General features: G+C 38.9%; 1 protein-coding gene across 1 annotated transcript; it reads right to left on the bottom strand.

Moving 5' to 3' along the window:
* Window positions 1-6,478: 6,478 nt before the first annotated feature.
* LOC136104550 (pancreatic lipase-related protein 2-like) lies at window positions 6,479-22,014 on the bottom strand. The gene is made up of 13 exons (XM_065843611.1): window positions 21,964-22,014; window positions 21,752-21,797; window positions 20,238-20,392; window positions 17,968-18,093; window positions 16,959-17,093; window positions 15,925-16,033; window positions 14,695-14,814; window positions 14,483-14,605; window positions 12,077-12,192; window positions 10,457-10,586; window positions 9,436-9,547; window positions 7,476-7,632; window positions 6,479-6,691 (listed from the first exon to the last, which is right to left on the bottom strand). Exons 2-13 carry the CDS (start codon window positions 21,795-21,797, stop codon window positions 6,479-6,481), a joined length of 1,542 nt encoding a protein of 513 aa, XP_065699683.1. The 5' UTR covers window positions 21,964-22,014.
* Window positions 22,015-23,153: the final 1,139 nt, after the last annotated feature.

Here is a 23,153-nt window from a genome sequence, read left to right as displayed (position 1 = left end):
GGAAAAGACATAAGGAATGTCATGTGCCACATTTGTCAAAACATTGGCGTGTAAGTTAAATGGAAAGCAGCTGGTGCCTCTATTAATAATGAAGCATCTTCAGAAATTGCTGAACATTTTATGTGAAAATCAGACCCCTTTGAAATGTTTTGGGTTTGGTGTTTTGGTTTTGTCTGTTTTTAGTGGGACCGGGATTGCTGGATATGCTCCAATATTTTGCTGTACTTTCCACAGAGTTAGTTCTTTGTGAGTGTTAAAACAGTGCCACCAAGCTCCCCCCACCAAACAGTGCGGTTACAAATTGAAACAGAAGCACCCGCTTGCAAGAATACCTTTGGGGACAAATGTACACAAATAGCTGAAAGCTGCATTTGGCAAGAATATAAGATTACTGACTTCTGCAGTTTGCTTTTTGGTCTGCTCTGTATGTTGATAAGTGGCAACCAATTTGCTACAGGGTGATCATACGCATTTTCAACACAGAGTTTCACTGTCGGTGTATTTCAGAGAATACACAGCAGTGCAGATTAATGTAGGCCAGTATGACAGTTGGAATTAACAGTAAATGAATTTCTGGCCCATGGCATAGAGTTTTTGAGGTCCAGCTCTTTTAGGAATGGTCAGTTTTTCTGGGTCTGATTTTATGTCCGAAGAAGAATGGCTGGTTTTTATGGACAGTAAGAAAATGTTGGCTTTTGCCGTTGATTCTGAGAATATACAAGTGAACACATATAGGTAGCTTTACAAATGGCAACCTGAGAATTATGAAGGACATAAATGCATTCTGATAGTAGTGGCCTTCACATAGGCAGGAAAAAGAGGATCAAAACACTCACTGAGAATCATGTTCTCCAAACAAATCTCAGCAACTGTTTCAAGTGCAGCAATATATAAATTACCAAGACTTTCATAGCAAGATGAGTGAATAAAATCGTAAAAGCGATATTTTTATCATTTTAATTTTGGATTGAAGATGGTTAATGAATTTCTTAGCTTGGATGGAGGTCATCTGGAAGTAGCTTTGTGTATTCTGTCCCCCTGAGAGTCACTAGTATGTGTAGACAAAGACCACTCACCTTCTTGGAGGATCCTACCTTTCATGTCAGAGCCATGAATAAAAGACTTTCTTGATATTTCTATTGTCTAACTCCAATGTGTTTATTCTGGTAAGGGAAAAAAAAATCTTATACTGAATAGAGGCAAACCCAAATATCATTTCCAGGATTGCACAACAGCAATAGAAGGAATATTTTGGAAGTGATAAATATTTATGACCTTCCATGATACGTGCTGTGTGCTAATTAAATCAGTCAAAGCAAGCAAAGTTAATGATAACTTCTGGTTCTGTGAGCTACAGACTTATGGAGCATCGTATCATTTTAAGGAAATAACACTTAGGCAGAATTTTAGAGCAGATGATGACAGAATGATGGGCAGAATTAAAGGCAAGAGGACAAAGTCAGTTATTCTGAATGCTTGATCTCCTATTAATGCTAGAACATTAAACTTATTTGAAAGAAGCAGCTGATATAAAAGAGAATAACTATAAATCTTGCCTTGGAGAGTGAAAGGCAAATGCAAATCTTCTGGAATATTTAAAACAAAATAACATCTCCAAACAGCTCAGCTACAGACCAGTGGCTCAGAACAGAGACATTGAGGGCTCTGAGCATCTCCCAAGCTTTCCTTGTGTCAAACAAAAAAAAAAGTGGGATGAAAAGGGACTGTCACCGATGCCATCCTGTATGTTCACATACTGCTTATGTTTCCGGTGTTGCAAGGCACTTGCACATCCAGATCCAGCCCTGTGGGAGCTGGGAGGAGAGCTCTGTTTTGCTGCAGCACGGCGATGTAGGCGGGCGCTGTTTGTGCCAAGGCTGGCGATGATGGGTGTTCTGTCCGGAAGTTTTTAGATCCTTGATAGTTAAAGATCAAATCCTTGGCTCTGTTTTATCTTGGAAATGTGCCATAAAAAATAGATTTGGCATGATATTGTCTTCTGCTTCCTAGTTATTGGAAACAGAATAACTTAAAGCAGCTTGGAGACTACTTGAAATTACAAAGTCACTGATACTATGTTACTGCAAAAGAAGAATAAGAGAGACACAAGTTTTGTGGAGAGGACCTGTGGGTAGTTTTGCTGAAAGCTCAATGAGCAATTGTTTGCTCTCCCAATGGTAATTCACCTTTGGTTTTTAAAGAATAACTCAAATAAATGTTGGGAATGCACAAAGATTTCATTTTTGCTTCTGTCCCAGGAGCATGCTAAACATAAATGTTTGAGCCAGGGGTTACACAGAATACCCTGACTGCATGAAGGTCTCAGCAAAATCACTTTCTAAAGATTCCATTTTATCTCCTGTGTAACAGTCACACATTTGAGAATTGGAGCCTGCTGTATGAAATAACAGTTATTTTCACTAAGGGAACTAGATGGGACTGTAGGTAAATAATTTCACTATAAAAATATCCAGGAGGAAATGCAGGAGAAGGAAGTGAGGTGATGCCCCTGCAAGGATGCTGACTGGGAAAACAGACTTGCTTGCAGGTGATATGATCTTACAGGTGTGTTGGTAACCGGTATGACACAACTGTGGACTGAAAAAAATTAAAACTAGATCTCAGATCTACCAGAAGAATCTTCAGGATGCACATTCTCAGGCATTGAGCCACTATAATAATTCAATCACTTCTGGTATGCCAAAGATAAAGACTATGATCCAAAATAAACGTAAAGGGAGAAGTCAGAAAAACTTATCTAAATACAACTATGTAGAAATGAATTAGTGTTTCTTGGAGAAGCAGAAGCCTGAAGAGAGAAACAAAAACCAATAAAAAAATCATGTGCAAACGTAGGAAATACAGATTATCTGGAGAAGATAAAAAAGCCTGATGTATTTTACCTGGAGAAAATGATAGTTTCCATGGAGTTTCCATAAGGAAAGATGCTGGCAAGTGTCTGGGCTACAAAAGGATATAATCAGAAAGACGATAATCTTAAAGGCAGAATGGAGATAATGAGGAGCTTTTCTGTATAGGAGCCTTGTCAAGCTTCATATCTAATGAAGATGAAAGGTCAAAAGGACTTGGTAGGCTTATTCCTGAAACTCTGTGGTTTGTTTACAAGTATTTTATCAATATATTCTCAGGTATCAGAGTAGCATGGGAAAAAAAAATCTGAGAAGTCACAGAAACGATAGACAGGATCAAAAGTGGGAAGAGAGATGACTGCGTAAACTGTTGAGGTCTCTGCCTATTAGTTCTAGTTAATTAATTTTAATTATTCTCATGCTTTTGGTTCTGGGCTCACAAATAGTTATGAGGAACATTTTGATAGGCTGTGCTTTTTGAGAAGAAGAGAGTCTGCTGTGCAATGCTCTTTTTATTCTTTTCTTTTTAATGGAGAACTCTGACAAAAACGTTCCTTGCTTACTCATTAGCGTACCTGCATTTAACACTTTATGCCAAGAATATGTTTTCTCCTAAAGCTATTTTTCTGGCCTTACATATAAAGTAAATACAGATGTTGTAAGTGGAGAAGAGAGGTAGCATTTTGGATTACTATTATTGCTGTTCTATTGCTTGTTCTAGAAAAGATTTAAGGGGTTTGTTTGCATGTGTGTTTGTTTTACCTTGCTGAGTTGCCAAAAGAGTGTCATGAGAAAGAAAAGAGACTGAGGCTGAATGCTTCATAATGGCTTTGTGAGTAATTTACCTTTGGCATAATTTTTGCCATGAACAAAAGCTTAAAGAGTATTAAATGAAATTTGTATTGTAATTTTGAACCACTCGTAGTGTTGCAGAATATTTAAATAATGTAAAATACTGAATGCAAATCATAATATGTCATTACATGCTCTACACAAATAAAGTATAATCGATTTTAAAAAACCCTACTTTTCAGCGTGACAGCCAAACATATAAAATGATGCATCTCACTTGACTTTTTATAGATGCAATTTAAGCTGTTCTAAAAAGCTGGGTTACCTTGTTGTGAAGATACAAAAGAATTACCTGTTCCAGTTTTGGTCAAAGGCAGATTGTCTTGTGAAATATCAAACCCTCACAGTGTTTGGACTGGCACCATTAATACAAAGTGATAGTATCCAAAGGTTTCATACAAATATTAATTTTTATTTTTAAACACAGAAGGAAACAGGAGGAAGATTATTTGCCACCAGCAACAGGGAGCTGCTGTCAATGTGGTCTGTGTGGTGGTGGTGGTGGTGCTGTTTTTCACCTTGAGCTCTTAAAAGTAAATGTCTCACTGTCTACAGATGCATTAGCATAGAACTGCAGTGCTGATGTTTACTATACCAAAGAATGAAAATTAACTCAAGAAACAGTGTTGTCCTGGTTTGCATTTTTGCCATATACAAGGGGAAGAAATTAGTGCAATCTTTTATTTTTAGCTGAAGTGACTGAGTGCAAAAATGGATATTTTTAAGTGATCTAATGAGCTGGACCACTTTTGTAGCAGAGGTCATCAGCCCATATGAGCTGCAATGTTTTGTCAGAATGCTGTTGAAATCAATAGGTTAAAATTAAACAAAACAAAAGCTTGCATTTTTTTAAGTAATAATATGATTTATTATTCATTAAAAATCAAATTAATATTTAGAATTCCAGAAGTGGCACACTAAGTATGGAGGCAGGAGGAGATGGGCTTTAAAGAAGTTTCGAGTTCAACAGGACATTGCGTCTGTCTTGTGAGAAGCTATGGCCTGGATTGCACCGCTCACACTGCTGTCTCATGTCATCAAATCCGATGATCCAACCCAGGGCCTGGCTCTGCTGAACGCTTTTTCCTGACCCTGAGGAAAAATATTTACAATTCTTTTGTCTCAGTTCCTGACTGTAAGAAAGGGAAAATAACTCTTCCTTTCCCCCTCCCTGAGTCTCCTTTATTTGTGCAACTCTGGGGCAGAGAGCCATGCCTGATTTACGGAGGATATTTAAATGATATAATTATGAGATACAGATATTTCTTAAACGTGTAGAAGTACCTGGGGGGTTGTTTGTACTTCGCCTGTGTAGCACAGAACAGAGGAATCCCTGCACACTCAAGAATGGGGTCTTGCCAAAGGAGTTTCCTGAAGGGGTAGAGGAGGATGAGTTCCCTGCTCCAGATGGTTTCTGGATCCTATTTTGCATGGGTGGAGTTGCTGAGGGTACCGAAGCGGTGAGTCTGAGGAGTTAGAGAGCTGATTTGTCAACTTTGCTGCAAACCTCCCAAGCAAGCTTCTCTGGCAAACTTCATAAGAGGTGACTGGATTCTGACATCTCTAAATTATTGCTGCGTAATTTGAAACACACCTGTTCATCACTCGCATTTAGCCTTGTGTAATGCATCTCATTAGAACCTTGTGGTAAACCTCACTGGAAGTATTCTAGAATAGCAAGTTGTTAGGATGGGACAGAACGGAATTGCCCAACGTGATTCGCACACAGGGTTTCTGAGGTCAAATGATAAGCTTCACATTAGACTTAAAAATTAGCTGTATATCTTAGCGCACAGTGGGCAATTAAAACTGAAAGGATTTTTTTGTGGAGCTTGTACCGAAACAAAACCAGCCTTATCTTATTTTTGCTGATGCTGATAACTTTTAGTAGTCTGTTTTTATTAATCAGTATAATCAAAAAGCTGCCAAATTTGGGAGGAGCAATGCTATATAGTAATGCAAACAATGCAGCTCAGGCGTGACTTCAGTGGCTTCAGAAAGGCAAGGCAGAGCTGGAAAACTCAGCTTCACTGCTAAAGAGAAAATAGTTACTTTGAAGGCTGCCAGAAAATTGAACATCCTCAATTGTGCAACATAGTTTTGATAAATATGATGCCTGTTTCAGGTATAGGGAGAATCCCAGATCACCAGTGTTCAGCAGAGCTGAAGAGAACACATCAACCAGTTCTTCCCCAGGAAAAAGGCAATAGTCAAATATTTTCCTGTGCGTGACCTGTACTGCTTGATACACGGTGAACTTTGGTGGTGGAGTTTCTCAGGGTATACAGTACAACTCAGTATGCAGTCTTTGGATGTGCTGCTAAAATACTGTTTGACTGGGATCTTCAACAAGGAAGAACATGTCAGGCAATGCCGTTCAAGTTCAGATTATATTTATTTTTAAAATTATTCCTTGGACTCCTGACAGAATCAGATGCTCCTGAAAATATCAAAGCGTCCTTTTTTGTGAACAAGTAAGCAGGCACTATTAAAGAATTTGGCTGTCTGTCCCCCTTTTTTGTATCCCACCTTTTTTCTTTTATCTTTATTTTTTTCTTCTTTCTTTCTTCTTTGTCGTTGTTTCTTTTTGGATGCTTCTCTAAAGGTAATTATGTTTCAAAGGAGAATTGGCTGGAACTTTTTCTTTCTGTTTTAGCATTTTTCCCCTTGAAATATAATCCCACTGCATGAGTGTGCTACTAGTAAAATACTTGTTAGCCGTCATTGTAACTGGAATTCACGGAAGTGTAACTTCTCTAGATGGATAAAAGCTGATAAGACCAATTTGGAAGCAGAGCTTTTGTAGAGAGCTGGGCAAATGTTTCCTGTTGCTGGTGGAAGAACTGTGCTCTTGCAGATGCTGAGGGTTGCCACAGTGGATAAGCATAATGTTCCTCTCCAAGCCTCAGCAAAGCTCCAGGGTTTGCCACGTGCTTGGCCGCACGGTCCCACGGCCGCAGAACATGGACCTGGCGAGGGAGGGAGAGTTTAAGGAAATATTCTTTAGTACAATGGAGCATTTTCTAAGCAGCAGCCCAAGATAATCAATATAAATCCTATTTTTATTTCATGTTAGGTCAAAGCATGAATTCTAGTAGACTGAGAACATAAAGTATGTGTTATCAATTTTTTTTTAAAGAATTACTAGTTAGTGACTAATTATTAGATGTTAAGACATTTGCCTTTGTGCTCAGACTCTGTTAACATTTTAATTTGGACCAGGAGTGAGCTTTTGAAGGGAGTCTCTCACTCCATTTTCCCCACTGACCACAGTTTACATGACAGAGTGGTGTGGGGGCACATCACCTGGATTCATTTCGATTAAAACTAAAGTGAGGGCTGTGCTCCTGAAGGGTGTAACTAATGTACTGCACATGCCCACGGGTGCCCAGTTCATGGGGTCAGGTTGGAGTCAGCCTAAAACACCCTGCCAAGGCAAGGGCACGGTTGCACCATGCGGAGTTGTTTTTGATGTGCTGCAATTTAGAAGAAAAACTTGTACCTTTCTTGCAAGTGCAGGGTTACACACCCTTAGAAATTGAGATTTGTTATCTCTGTTCCTTGAGGAAGTCTGGCTGCAGTGCTGAGCTGGTGGGAGTGACTGGAGTCAGCCAAACACCCAGGTACTGCTGTGAAATTTGGATTAGGCTCTTATTTTTAATACTTAAACCCACTTGCTTTAAGGGGCATGCAAAGATTCTTTTTTTCTTTTTTCCCAGACCCACAGAATAGCATTAGATTGCATACTCACACATTTCCATTTTCCCCAGATACTATTGTGACTTTTTCAGCTCCCATGTAGCCTCTGTGACCTACATGCTTTTTCCAGAGAAACTCAACTTTTGAAATATTCCCAGAAATTTCTGTATCGATATAGTTCAAGTATGTGTTGCCTGGTTTGAAAGTTCCCCTGTCAAAAGAAAAGCACAGAAATGATACTCTGTGTTGTCTACAAATGAGGAAAAAAAATATCACAGTTTAGGCAGAAAGAGAGTTGAGGTGATGGGATGCTATGTGAGTTGAAGCTTTGAAAACTATAGTTATAATTTTTTTTTTGGAGGTTAGGCTAAATTTTAGCTCAGAACATGTTCTTGGATAATATGTTTCTTGGGGAATGCGGAAATGCAGAGGGCTCTTGATGCAGATGCTCATGTAGATCTGAGGCTTTCAGCTCAGGCAGTAGGGGGTCATGTCTGGGGTCTAGAAACATCAAGTTCCCCCTCTCTGCTGAGTAGTTATTCAAGCCATGTGGCAAAATCTTATCTAAAGTCCTTGGACCTTAGGTTTTTGGGGTTTTCTGTACATAAAATATATTTTTTGGTGGTGGTGTTTTTTTCTGGACAAAGATTGTAATGGGCTACAATTAAGGGAAGATTAAACCAAACCAACAACAACAACAAAAACCACCAAACAAAAAGCGCATAACAAGTCTACATATGCACTTTTCATTTAACCTTTTTTTTTTTAAGATTGGGAAGGATTGCCTCATTGACATTTTGGTTGATTTCTTCCTCCAAGTCAGTATTGCATTGTTTAGCTTTCCATGAAGCTGTGGTGGTGTTGAGGCTAACCTCATCTCTGTGTGATTCATCCTGAAGAGCTGGAGGAAGTTCCGAGGACTACGTATCTTTTTTCTTTTTCTGTGGTGCAGTTGCCAGCAAGGCAAGTTGGTGAACGCCACAGAGTGTCTGTATTAACCTTACTCAAGAAAGCTGAGAAAACATAATTCCTGCTTATACAGGGAGGTAATTCTGGATCCTGCTACATGCTTTCAGCCCTATCAACCCAATGGATGGGCTTGTTGGGACCTAAGAAGGAGATAGCTACTCAGAGAAATATATAGAAATATACAAATGACTTAGTTGCTTAGACTTCTGTGCCTTTCAGGATGATAACACTAGTTTAGTTAGCCCAGCCTTTGTTAGTATTACCATGGGTTTATCCTAGGTGGCGGTGGTAAATGGGATCTGTCTTCAAGTAAGTGCACATCAGAAAGTTGTCTTAGTGTTTCTGCTTGCTTTCAACCATGAAGAAAATTGAAAATTCTAGTTTACATTCCTGCCTTCTGTGGTATCAGGGTTCATTATAACAGAATGCACATTACAGTGTGACATTAACATAGAAATTACCTGCAGGTGTATCGCTACAGTAGTGTATTTGCAACCAAAGGTAACCCAGGTAAAAACCTATAACGGCTGTGGTCAAACACAGCAGAGGGTGGTTTTGCAGTATTTAAACTGTGATCTTGACAAGGTTCAGTTTATGAGATCTGAATTCACATCTACTCGAAAAAGCCAGACTGAGAGGACAGGAATCCCACACTTCAGCACAGTTCATAAACAAGCTGCAACTGTCTTATATATTCCCTTGAGGAGGGAATGATTAAATGACCATATATCACACAGCTCTTGGTCTTCTCAGAGAAGATCACCAGAAGATGTCTGAGCCCAGCAGCAGCCACAGAACTTTTTGCTGTTGCCCCCTTTACTATGTTAACCATCATCCTCAGAAAAGAAAATATGGAGCAGGAGACCAGCAAGCAGATTTTGACCACAATTTGTAGCATGGGTGACTTCAACCACTTAACAGCTACTTTTATTACCAGTGTAAATCACAGATCACATAGAGCAAGAAGAGACATGTACAAATACTTGTGTATAAATTCAACATGATAACGATAAGGCCATTTTTTCAACAGATGTGTTAAACTTACTTGTCAATTCTATATTCTTTCCTGATGCCATTAGTTCCAGTCAAGGCTACATCAATATTTCCCTTCATAATTTCTGTTGCAGATACTCTGACATGTATCTCTTTTCTCCAGCCTTTGAAAATAAAAAGAAATAGATTATGGTTGTAAGGAGATTTCTTTACTAACGGTTAAACTCCTTATATGTTTCAATGTCTTTCAGGTAAAAGATTGCACAAATGTGCTTATAAGCAAACAAAATGTCACTCTTTATTAAGACAAATGCTAGTTCTGTGTGATTCTAGTAGCATTAATTTCCTTGACAAGTGGTCTAAGTCAGCAGTTTGTAGATATTGAAATGAAAGTATTCATTCAGATTTAAGAAAGGACAAGTTTGTCTATACTTAATTTTTTAGATTTTTGTTCTCCTAGAATATGAAATAAGTTTTGGTTTTTTGTTCTTGGTATTGCTTTCATGCTTTAATGCCTAGTGAATAATGACCTCCAAGACACACTCTCTTTATTGCCCTGTCAGTTCATTAACATGTAATGGATTATATTTTATATATGAATTTTCTTCTTTCCTAGTTCTGTGGCTGCTTCTGCCTTAATCACAATTAAAACTACACTTCTTATTACTACCTGCCATTTTAACTTGATGACGTTTTCAAGAATACACTGAAGTAATTTAGTTTTATAATTTTTCATCATTAACAATCTAAGTTTTTCATTTGGAATTTTGAACTTTCGGCACAACATTCCTTCCACCTTCAGCTTTATAGAATTTTTTGAGCTGTCATCTGATTTAAAAAAAAATACAACAGGATCTCTAGGTCAGAGGTCAGCATCAGCTGATCTGTCTCTCTGATTATCTCAGCCTTTCCCAGGTAACTCTTGTGCTGCATATCCCTAACATATCTGAAACTCTGCATTTTATACTGAGTGCCACTCATTAGCTCCAGCTGCTCTCTGTAGAAGTGAAAGATATCTGTTCACACATAATTCATTGACAGTTCAGAATTCACCACCCAAAAGAAGCACTTACGAGCATACGGAGGGCAGGCCCCTGTGTTCAAATAAATCTTTTGCTCTTCTTTTTCAGTTTTATTTGAAAACCTATCAGCATAATGACCCATCAGTGGGCATCCCTCCTTTGGACATGGGAAGCAGTTGCCCTGGGGAAAAATAACAGTGTGTGTTAAAAGACGTAATCTGTTTTAATCTCACTTCTTAAATTTTAAGAAATTAGGAGTTTTAATCTTTTTCTTAACTTTTTTTTGAAAGGGTACTTGCTTCTGAGCTCAGATCATATCTTCACTGTTTATCAGTGTGGTGAAAAAAGGAGCTGAGATGGTCAGTCATCTTATTTCTTCCAGTTGAAAATCAGAGATAAACAGGTTGGAAATTTGGCCTCATATCTCACGCTTTTGCAGAGACCATAAGCAAATATCTTAATGTATGTTTTACCTTACCGTCTGATCCATAAAATACAGGTAATATATCCATTTTTCACAGGACCATTGAAAATTTGTCTGCTAATTGTTAGAGGCTGGGTAACCATATTTGCAAGGAGGTCTGGCTGGATATCAGACTTGTATAGTAAATATATCTAAGCTTAGGAATACTGAAGTTTCTAAGGGTCTCACTTTGGGATGTGTTCTGTCTGTTTTTCAGCCTTTATTCCCATGCAGAACCTTAATGAAATTAATCTATCTACATAAAGCAAACATTCAGATAAAGACTTTCACATCCACTAAAAGAAAAAAAAGTGTGCATATTTTCATTGAAAATGATTTAGTTGCACTTGGAAAAAATAGTGTTGTTATATTTAGATTAATGTTGGTATTTGGGAGGTTCTGTAAGAACCATTTGTGGATTGGGCTATTTGGGTGTCAGGCAAATAAAAGGCTAAATGATCATCATCACTTGTTTGTTATGACATTGAAAAAAACTTTCCCTTGCATCACTAAATTACACAAGCTTTAGGTTTTCAAGTCCTGAATTACAAACTTCCAAGTTACATGGCAACATTGCTACAAACATTAACAACTTATCTGCAGTATTGTAATTGTTCGTTTTGGGAGTATGTGGAAATAAATTCAGACTTGTCTTCCTTCTTGACCAGTCCTCAGTTGCTTTGCCAGAATTAGTCCACTAAAAGCCCAGTCATGCCAGGCATGAAACACCAGGACAGGATGGCAAGAGTTGTGTGAGCAATTCTGTGCTGTAGAAATATCTCCCCTGCATTCTAGAGATGTTTATTGTTTATAATGATGTTTTATGATTTCTGAAATCCAGAGGCTGGCCTCTTGATGATGGGTTCCACCAGCTTTAGATGGAATTCCTTCAAGGAGACTGAGTGTCCCTCACTACTGACCTATGCAAAAGGTGAACCCAGACAGTGCCTTTCATTACCCTCTTACTCAACTCTTCATCTCTCCCTTCACAAAGCTTTTTGGTGTTTATATTTACTGCCTTATTTTCTTTGTTTGGAGTTTGCTGCTTTTACGTTTTGCCTGGTTTTGAGTGTGGTCTGCATGAGGGCAGTCAGTGGGTCTGCACAGACTCCCTGTGTCCTGGATCTAGCATATAGAAGTTGTCCCAGAAAATATTAAGAGAAAGGCAGGGCTATAATCCTTCAGATAAATATGTACTCAAAACTTACCAATACAAAAGCTCGATATGTTTTGCAGTGATACCCAACAAATCCATTAGGAGTGATAATACTCTCAGCATAATAGCGGAGACTTCTTTTATGTCCACATGCAATAGACCGATATTCTGGGGAAAAAGCCCAAGTAGAAAAGATTAAAGCTACGTATTAACATAAAGACTATGTCAAAACACTTGTGGGTCCTTTTGCTCAAAAGCATTTATACATACAGTGAAGTCTCAGACTTAAAAAAAGTTTTAAGTGTGAATTATTTGATTTTTGTAGTAAAACTTATGGCTAAGTATATTTTTTTGATGGGGAAGAGCAAAGTTCTTCCTTGTGCCCTGTGCTCATGCCAAAGTTCACAGATGTGGAGATGCACCAAGGTGGACCTCGTTCAGCCTCCTGTCCTGCTGTGTGTACTTAACTGCTTTTATTTTAGTATGAGGACCGAGGAGGATTTAGGAAAACTTGTCTTGGATATTTCAAATACTGGAATAATTCATAGCTGCAGTGTTTGAAAAGCACATAGTAGTTACTATGAATTAGTTTTCATTTGCTTACCATTATCACAACATAGTATTTTGTAAAACCATAGTTTCCACTCATTTCTAGAATTAAAGATAATTGTAGTAATTATTTCAACTTCAGTGGCTTTCAGTGTTTTTAAGCTCTAGAAAATCTGTGGTCATTTGACAGTGGTGAATCTGTGAAATGCTCTGAAACACAAGATGTTTGCCAGTGTGTCCTTGATTTTGACAGAAATATTTGAAACAAGTACATTTTTCCCATCAGAGTGAAGTTTATAAGCAGTCAGTGCAGGAAAGAAGAAAGTGCTATTTCGGTTATATTTACAGGTCCCTAGTAACAAGTACTGTCTTCTTTGGCTCTGGAGTCTCTCCATTATCAAAGTACAATATACCAAAGGTAGGTTTTATAAAAATAGGCTTTGCTCTGCTTCAGCGTGTGTCAGGGCTCACCCAATCACAAGGGACGTCTTGGAGGGACTGAAGTGATTAGAAGCTGGCAGAGTTTATAGTGAAATTAGAATTTCAGCTGCTGTTCATATATATGCATCTTAAAGACAGAGTAGTTGTTATTGACGAGGTGGCATGCATTGTTCTTTATTTAAAAAAAAAAAAAAGTATAGCAAAATACCTCTGAAAAGTATTTCTGTCTGTTGTTCTTGAAAATAATCTCCATCAATAAGGCTTCTTAAGTATGTTTTCTTTAAAATTCCTTCTTCAAATCTAATTCAGAAGGGTCTGTGCTTTCAACTTTAAAAATCTCAGCTTTTAGAGTTGGCTTGCTTTATGCTAGTTCCAAATTCACCTAACATCTATATAATGGGAACATAATACTTTTCTCACTTCTGCATCAGAAGCTGAAGAAAGAAGTTACTAAGTAGCATTTCTAAAGCACTACATAAATGTAAATATTATCAAACAGAAGAGATATGAACAAAGGAAGGTTTAAACAAAAAGGCAGGAGTTGAGGCCTCGGTTTTTGGGAGCTGTATGAACAACTGACTCCATCAGCTCATGTTCAACAGAGCTGAGCTTCTTCACCACAAAACATGGCAAACAGCCACATGAAATGTCTGTGGATTTATTTTTTTGTCAGAATGAATACGTTTTTATGGAGCCTGAGTGGGAAGTGTTTTGCTTCCAAGTGACTTTGTGCACAGCCAGCTTTCAGTCCTCTTTGTTATTAAGTTCTCCAACCAGTTCTAAGACAGAGCATCTTTGAAAGAAAATTACTTGACTAGTGGTAGGGATTTCAAAATGTTCAGCTGTGAATAACAGATATTCTTATTTCTGTAGTTTAGGCACAGAAGACAGGATTTTGGGGATCCATTGTACTGGATCCCAGGGTAATTCTGATTAACTGCCCCACTTTCTTTGAAGAAGATGAACTGTCAGTGCAGCAGTCATTTTATCATCTTCTACATTTTTAACCTTGTGCTGTTCCCTTTGAAGACACTAAAGCTGTTAATGGCATGGATGAGTATGTCTAACCCCAGTAATACCGGGACTGATGTCTTCCTAGGGACAAGGGAAGCTTAGATTTTAATATACTAACTTTTGGATTATCCTTGAATGAAATTTTACTGGTCCTTCATGTGCGGAATTCCGACTGAGGTCAGTCTGTCAGCACAGGTTGTTATGACAGGTTGTGATGAACAAGTCTGTATGCTTTAACTGAAGTTTCCATCTGGAATTTGCCTCGGTTAGTATATAAAAGAACTGGAGGGTATTTCACAGGCAGCTTTAAATCTTCTATTTTTGAGCATTCTCTTTCTGTTCCAAATCTCAGCTATATAAATAATATATACATTCAAAAGGCTTTTACCTTAGCCTGGCCTGTATTTCTAACTGTAGCATATAATGAGGTATTACTTCTTTAAAATACATTTACCTCTCATAAGGTCATTGATGTCCCGAGTTGCAGGAGGTACACGAAGCTGCTTGCATCCTGGCATCTTCTTCCCTCCATTTGGGTAAAAATCTAGGTGGCCAGAGGTCTGAAGAATCCCTGGAGCTGAAATGTAAAATGAATTGAGGCTGATTACTCTCTGACGTGCTGTAGCCATCCCCTATGTTGGCATTAGCCTTTGTGTGAAAACTTACCAAAGTCAAAGAACAGATGACCAGCGTGAGTATGAATTATATCAACAAATTTTGCATCTGAAGGATCCAGCCTAACCATTGTGGGAGTATACTGGAAAAGGGGCCCAGCTGGATCCAAACCTAAATAAATGGAGATAAGTCTGATTGAGTAAACAATACTGTGTGTCATTACATGCAGTATGTGTACATTGTATATCATTGCATTTCTATCTTTATTCCACATATGAAAATCCATTTTGTGGTCCATGACAACCAGCAAAACAAGCAGGGTTTTACAGAAAGATGGCTTGAGGCAGTAAAAGGGTGCTGTGTCTTTGGCTTACTTTTGGGGAACAATGTTATAAGAAGAAGTTTGGGGGTTTTTCTGCATGTTGGTGAATGATTTGCTACTCTGTAGATTTGTCTGAGAATTTTTATTTGGCTAAAGATCTATTTTTATTTCCAAAAGTGTTTGGTTAAAAATGTTACCCCTTTGCTGCAGTGTCAGTGAGCTCTTTTTGGGGCTAAAACAAGACAGTGCTGACCCCAGTTCCTCTGAATGGCTTCTGTGACTTCTTATTGTGTACACAGCTTAGTCAAAGCAATGTCTGTGTAGAGAAAAGAACTGACTGGAGGGGGAAGGAAAAGAGAAAATAGCCTTTAAAAAAAGTGGTGTCTGAGTGTGTCATGACGCTGTGTCTGTGTAGCTATGCAACTAAAAGCTTTCTGCCTTCTCAGGGTGTCCATGGCTATTTACCGTCTCTTCCTGACATACTAGATCTAGGGTTTTTAAATTTTCATTTCAGATTTTTCAATCTTTTGAACAGCTGAAAAGTCATGTTAGAGTGGGCTTTTAAAACCGAATATGACAATGAGTTGCTAATGTTTTACAAGTCTGTTATTCTGCATCTAATACAGTATTTTGTTCCTGTTCTTTTTCTATCATTAAAAATCATAACCAAGTGCTCCCTGGGACTTGTGACCTGTGAAAAGTGATCTCTATTTAGCCACAGCTGGGACAGTTAAGCCAGCTGAGCCTTTCTCAGGGCTATGGATGTTGACATGTGAATTGCATGGCATGTAACAGGACATGGCTTCATTTGTGTGCCGTCATGCCAGCTGTATACTGCTAATTGTGACCAAGCAGTCCACTGCAGTCTGTACTGTGTGTTTATAAGGCAGCAGTGATTCTTCAGGTCTCTTAAGCTGCACAAAAATGTGAAGTCTCATCAGGTGGAATAACCTCAGTACCTGTTATCCTTCCAATGCCGGGTTTCCTTCTCCCTGCCTCCCCTGCGGCGTGTGCTCCAAGACTATGGCCGATGAAATGAATGTTGGCAAGAGAGTAGCCGTAATCTTTCTGTGAAGATGTATGGAAAGGAAAACAAAGCAAAACCAAAAACAAGCGTTAATTGGGGGATACAAGCCTGTGGAACTGCACCATAGCCCTGTGCTGAGAGGACATGATGGCAGGAGATGGAGGGGAGTGCCTCAGGTGGGAAGTTTCCATTGCAGATGGTGGGATCTGTACCAAAAGAGGACCAGGTCCAAACTCATCCCATCCCCTCTTGTTTCATGCCTGCAGAAGGGAGTAATCTCTGTCAGGAATTGTCCCTCATGGCAGAAAAGAAGGAAAAAGGAATTTCTGCACATAGCTCCTCTGCATTTGCGCTGATTTCTTGTCCAAAAGGTGCCTCAGCCCTGAATCCGTCTATCCAGTCAGGATAATGGTCTGTGGTAGAGTTTTCAGTGCCTTTGCTGGCAGCGAACCCTCTGTGTGAATCAAGCAGCTGTCCTGCCATGGAGATGCCCCACAAGGCAGGTGCTGCAGGATGGGGAGGACCACACCAGGAGTGCTGCAGGAAGCCTGACACTGGTGGCTGCAGGAGAGTCACTTCTCTGTGCTGTGACTCTGTTCTTGCAGCATGCAGTGTGCATGACCTGCAGAGGAATATTTTAACCATACTGGCCCTCGATTGCTACTCTTTAACAATTTTTCTGGACAATCTCTAATCTGATGTCTTTGCCAGTAAAAAGCCCATCATGAGCAAAACTTTCAGAAACTGTGGCCTGTAACCCTTTAGGGACCTGTGTATCTGTGGTCTGACACTAAAGTCAGTATTTACATTTGTGCAGGATTAGAGACTTTATGATCTTTTCAGCTGTGATGTTGAGTACCTCTCTATTCCTGCCTCTCTTACATCAAACCTAAAGGTGCCTACCCTGAACGTAGCCTTTGCTGTACAAACTATGTGCTGGCGTTCGTGTTGCACGGGTATTTTTACCTCAAGAAAGTTCACCAGATAGACCAGCTCAGCCCCCACAATGCGGACGTTGTTAACGGCTGTGGTGTACAAGCCACTGGAGCCACCTGTCCAGTCAGCCAAAATGCAGTTCACATCTTCAGTGAGGAGCATCAGCTGGTGGAAAACACAAAACCAGAATGAAACAGGCCTTAATAACTATTGTGGTGGGGTATATGCAAAGAAAGTTTTGTTTTGCTGTAGCTGAGGACTCACTTTTTTAATGTGACTGGTAAAGACATATCTTTAGTGTCTTAATTCCTACTAATACTGAAGAATGAACACAAGGAGGCAGAGTGGAGGCAGTGATTTGAACGCTGTAGCAAGACACACAGTAGCCTGCTTCAGGTCTGTTTTCCATTCCAGCTGCCCTGGTCAGCTTTAGGGTGTCAACTTATTTTAATGACAGTATGCCAGTTAGAAAAAGAGCACAGTGTGACCTCGGTTTTATTGTCTAAGCTTATTATTATATTGTCAAAATTTATATGGCTGGGTCATCTGAAAGAATTCACAAATTTGTGTTCATGTGCTTGAATTTTTCAGCCCCGAAGTTCATATATTTTAACTAAAATATTCTATTGATAGACTTCTGGCAATGGAACATTTTTTCATTCTGAAACAATTACGTTTTTGAAATGTGCCTAAATAAAATGAAAATGATCTGCTGAACAAAGCATTTTGTTTTTATTAGATCAAATGCCTCACTCAAATTGAAGCGTTTATTTTGACCTTCTGCTGAGGTGAGAAAAGTGACTTTTTTTTTCCCCTTTATTATTGCCAAGGAATTGAAAAATCAATTCATTATAGCTTTCCCTGTGGAGGTGAATGCAGCAAAAGGGCATTTAACAGAAGGCTGAAGTGTGCTATATTCCCCTGAATTAGCAAGAGAACAGAGGTGTAAATTTTATGTGGGGATTTTAAGGCAGTTAATGGGGGGAAGCGGATATTTGCAATTTCAAACACAAGTGAAGTGACAGTAGTTGTACCATACCCTGCACATGTTTGCTATCCAGGGGAGGTCTGGTCCAGCAAGGTGGCCGTGTATAATGAAGCGAGTTTTCTTGTGTGGTCGGAAATTTGTAGTTTTGATAGTTGAAGGATTTGTAGCAGAAATTTTCTGTATTAAAAACAAAAATAAATAAATAACCAACAACCAACACAACAAGACTGTGACTGCTCCTGCCTGTGTACATTTTGATTCAGGGCCCCAGTGGTTAAGGCACAATTCTGGACTCGGAAGAGATGGGTCTTGTTCCTCACTCTTAAACTGTCTTGCTGGAGGATATCAATTAGTTGCTTCAACAAATTATTCACTTCCTCTACTTAATCGAACTCATGATATTCGTATCCTTTGCACAATGCTTTAAGATCTACTGATACAACATGCCATGTAAATACAAGATTTTATCAAACAACCATAGAGATAGAAAGATAGCAGCTTCTGCAAGGTATTATGTGGTTGACTTGGAATCTATGCCTGTTTTTCTTTCTTTTTTCTTTGAAGATAAGACCTTCATCATTAAGCTTGTTTATATTTTATCCTAAAGATATTCCAGACAGCATGAGAAAGCCCACCAAGCTTACAACAGCAGAGGCTGGAGGCATTTTGAGGCATTATTTTCTTTTGAAAAAATCTGAATACTGAGTTGTTTTAAAGATTGGTTCTTATTTCTTTGTTGTGGTTTCATAAGCTTAAAAGGAGATGCCATGCACTAGTTAGCATATGTCTCACCTTCAGTGAAAAACTGATTAAATTTAAAAGCTTATAGGTACTCTCAGCTAGAGATGTCGGACTTGTTTTGATGTGCCTCAAACAGGAGAAATCATTGAACATCTCTGTTTGTGACTGCCACTTATATATATATATATGTATATGTATAAAATAAACTTTTTTCATGTAATGTAAGCCAACAACAGCAACAAATTGTACACCTCGCCTCATATTAATTGGCTTCATTTTTCTTGTCCAAGGAGCAAGAAAAATGAAGCCAGTTAACACTTTCTGATGGTCATTTCTTTCACCAGACAAGTCCATGGCTCCACAAAACTGTGTTGTGCTATGGATGAGCCCAGCCCAGCCACCTCCAAGACCTCCAGCATCCTGCTGGCAGCTTTCCCCAGTACTTGCTGGTCCTCAGAGGAAAGGGCTGACTCACTGCAGGCGTCTTCAGTGTCTTCCCATTTGATTCATCCCATACAGTCCTGCAGGCTCCCTTTAGCTACTTCTGTTTGTTTCTCTGTCACAGTCCAGAGCTTCCTCTTGCTGCAAATACCTTGCAGATGTTGTAGATAACCGCACCTTTTTACTACTTTTCTTCCATGCAGCTCCAGAGTCTGCTGGCTCTGTGCTTCTCTACCTGATGTGTTTTCATGAGGGACAACGGGATTCAGATCTCTGTAAGAGAAGCCTCCAGGCTTTCTCTATGCTATATCTTACCAAGTCTTTTTATTTAGCTTTTTAGTTTGCATTTTCCCTAAGTCCTATTCTTCAAAAAACTGTTTAATATTTGGTTGTTTCTTTTATTATTAATTTTTTTTATATTAATCCCCATTTCTTTCTCTTTTGGTAGTTTCCTTCTTTTCCCGTGTGTGGTTTCATTTTTTCCTTCATTTTTTTTCTTCAGTCTCCAGTTTTCCTTTTTAAGGTTTCCTTTAATTTTTCATCCTGTTTTCCTTTTCTTGTCTGGTGAAAACAGATACTTGCTCTCCTGATCTTCACACTTAACTATCTGCTTGCTCTTAGTGCTCAGTGTTGGCCACCACATAAGAAGAGCCTCTAAGGGCAACGGTCTGTAGTTCAGATGGCCTAATAATCACATGTATGAACAACATTCCTGAGTTGTGTATATGGGCCTGAAACTTGTTTTTAATCTGGAGGCACACAGGAACCAAAATTGAGCTTTCTTTTTCTATTGTCTTCCCTACCTTTGGCTTCATAAAGCTAAACCTGAAACTGAATTTGGGTCGTTCATTTAAGGGGGGTATTGATATATAAAATATATCTGAAATATCTCAGATGACTTGTGTTAGAAGTCTGCAATCACTATGTTGTAAATATACTTGGCTCATCAGAAAGCTGAAAGGAGGAAAAATAAATGAGGCAGAAGAAAGTTAAAATGGACTGTTCTTGGAGTCTGCAATGTAAAACTAGGGCTTTTCCTGGGAGACTTGTGAGCAAAAACATAGGTGAAAAAAACCTGTATGTATAATTTGTTGAATGTGTAGTATACCATCAGTTATTAGAACAAAGCATTTTCTTACTTGATAGTTAATGATGTTGTCTTTAGTGAAAAGGAAGAAACTGGTGTTCACATCTTCTGGAGAGCTGGGCAAGCCTGCCAGTTGTCTCCCTGGGATCCCAGACCAAGGAGGAATATCTGTAAAGCATCCAAGCCTTTCATAGCAAACTTGCCTTCCTGGAGTACACAAAGAAAAGTGTCAGTGTTCTGGCAATGTAGCAGGTTAGGCTGTCACCACTTTACAAGAAGCTGGTTGTACCAGGGAAGGAGAAAATGGCAATTGTGTTCATTTTTCATTAAAGGGCTCAGTTATGCTCCTGTGCCTTGTGCATGTAGCAGGGACTTAAACTTCAAGACCAACTCCTGTTGCAAATGTAGGGTAGAGCTCAGTTTGGTGACTCATATTGTTACCCATCAGAAAACGACAACAAAATCTTGATCCTTTATGGATCCAGGGAACAAAACAGCTTTTGCTCCCAGAGCAGTCCTTCAAATTCACACTAATACTCCAGGGATTATCTAAATTGTTGTTTGTTGTGCAACGATTCATGAAGGACTAAAACAAAACCAAAACACTAAAACAGCTACCTCTGGTTTCTCCACAATGTACATTAAATATCTCCCATATTTTTTTATCACCATGAGATTTTAGTGGAACCAATGAAGTGGAATTTGAGTGGAAGTCTAGAGGAAATCACAGCCTCAGGAAGTGTGCTCTGTGACTGAAGGACTAGAGTTTCCCAATTTCTGTTGTGGCTTTAATACAGTAATGATGAAAATATGACATATGGGTGTTGCTGTTAAATAGCCTTACCCACTACTATAGCACAATGATTGCAAAATCCCATATGAGTTTTATTGCTATTAAAAATATACTGAAAACAATGAGAAACAGTTTTTACTCAGGATAGGTGGCAGGTTCATACATCATGACTTACATACTGTCTTACTTACTCTATTCATTACTCTAAGAAACTCAGTGGTAAAGTGATATATACTGGAAATACATCTAGAGAAAGAGAAGATTTAATTGTGGAGTTGTAGCTAGAGACTCCACAAGTGTTGCAGTGATTTCACAGGGGTGTTTCCTCTGATACGAGCAATCATTTGGATTGTGGATTTTTGTTTCTCTCTGCTCTTTCTGTCCCTGTTGAATTATTCTTTCCTATGAGTAAAAAGGTGTTTTGGACCAGGACTATTTTCTCATTCTCTGCATGGTGCTGTGAAGAGTATGTGCCTAGGCTGGCATTACAAGTGGTGTACCTACCAAAAATGTGTTTTAGAATCAGTTACTATCTAAAAATACCTTTCTAATTCCCATTCTGTTTGCTACCTGAGGTACCTGCAAAAACATCTACAGAATTAAAAAGGAATAGGTTAAATGTGGGAAAGATATGGAGCAACTCAGTGTTCCTAACAAAGAATTGTGTTAAATCTATTCCAAAGCACATTCTTTTTCTAAAACATAGATATTCTGATGTAAGCTGCACACAGTAATTGTTACTGTTTATAGGCTTTATCAGTTATGTGTCTCACCTCTGGCTTCATTGAGAAGAAGAGTAGTGATCCATACTACAAACATCTAAAACAGATAAGAACAAAATTCAAATATAATTAAAAATGGAACCTGAAATTCACCTAAGGGTTTCCCTGACCTGTTAAAAGTGAAAGTGGCCATTTAGTCATTTACTAAGTTGGATCCAAAAGAAACAACATTTCCTTAAAGAAGCAGAGTTTCAAGAAAATACCTTTGGGATTCTTCCTGTTTGCCCTGGAGATCTGGCATAAGCAGGATACCTTCTGAACTTCTCTTGAAGATTGTCTTCCTGACCTTGACAAACAGAAACTTTTTTTTTCGCCTCCTTTTTTTTCTCTAGAGCTGCAACATATGTGCAAACAAATGAAATTCTTAAAGGATTTGCAACAACCTATTTTTACAGAGTGAAGTTTCTTCTAGCATTTAGTAGAAAAGTTACTCATAGAACTGCTATTAAATGATTGTATTTAAAAGAATCCAGGAAAAAAAAAAAAACATAATTTGTATTTCTCAATCATATAGTTAAGCTTGAAAACTCATTTTTGTCATTGCTATCAGCCATATATGCTTATCAGCCCTGATCTGCTTGATCACTCAATCACCAGCTGATAAGTAAGCATTGGAGAAAATGGACCAGTCATTTACTTCGAGGTGAAGTAGGGAAAGCCTTTTAAGTGTAGTCTCACTAGTACTACTGGTAACTTACCTTCAAAGGGAAGAAGATCATTCTTAGAAAACCCTAATATCAGGCCCTGCTCCTCCAATGAGTCCCACACAAGCAGAGCCCTGCATCCCCTTCCTGCTCTCCCCACTCCCAGTCTTCCCAGTGCTCCCAGTCCTCTGAAGTCCATAATACACTGTTAGGAGCAAATTGTTCATCCCTGTGAAACTCACTGCAGGGTCAAGTGTGTCCTGCCTCCATCTCCGCACACCTTATAATGATAAACCTTATTTCAGCTCCTTAGATGTTGGCTCCAGTGAATCCCATTTTACCTTGGCAAAGCTCCGAGCAAGTTCTTTGGGTCCACCTCTCAGTTGATTGCACCAAGCCTTGCAGAAGTCCTCCGAGGAACTGGAAGGAAGCAGGACAGCACTTTTTCTGCCCTCTGAGGACATGTGGCGGAGGGACGCTCACCCCACTGTTGCTCCTCAGCACTTGGGTTCCCAGCTGCATCTGTGACTGTTGGTTAGTGCCAAAAGAGATCTTCTGTCAGGTATGCTTCATCTGAGATAACATGAACCAGGTCAGACCAGTTGCTGCACGACTCCACCTGTTTAAATGCAAAGTGTCAAATAGGGTGTTATTTTCATCCATTGGTAATTATTTTTAAAGCCAAAAAGTACCGAGAAGTATGATGTAAATACTGAACAAACACACAGCCTTTCAGGATCAGGAACAAG

The sequence above is a fragment of the Patagioenas fasciata genome, chromosome 8 (assembly GCF_037038585.1).
Source record: "Patagioenas fasciata isolate bPatFas1 chromosome 8, bPatFas1.hap1, whole genome shotgun sequence".
In the NCBI taxonomy this organism is placed as follows: Eukaryota; Metazoa; Chordata; class Aves; order Columbiformes; family Columbidae; genus Patagioenas; species Patagioenas fasciata.
The sequence above is the reverse complement of the archived record's forward strand: the minus strand, read 5'-3'. Positions and strand labels throughout refer to the sequence as shown.

Excerpts from the sequence above, each read along its gene's own strand:
- LOC136104550 (XM_065843611.1), bottom strand. The coding sequence starts at position 21,797 with ATGTTTGTAGTATGGATCACTACTCTTCTTCTCAATGAAGCCAGAG. Across the intron at positions 17,094-17,967 it reads GGATAGCAAACATGTGCAGG|CTGATGCTCCTCACTGAAGA; the intron begins GTATGGTACAAC and ends GTTTTCCACCAG. Across the intron at positions 14,815-15,924 it reads CGGCATTGGAAGGATAACAG|GTTTGGATCCAGCTGGGCCC; the intron begins GTACTGAGGTTA and ends CCATTTATTTAG.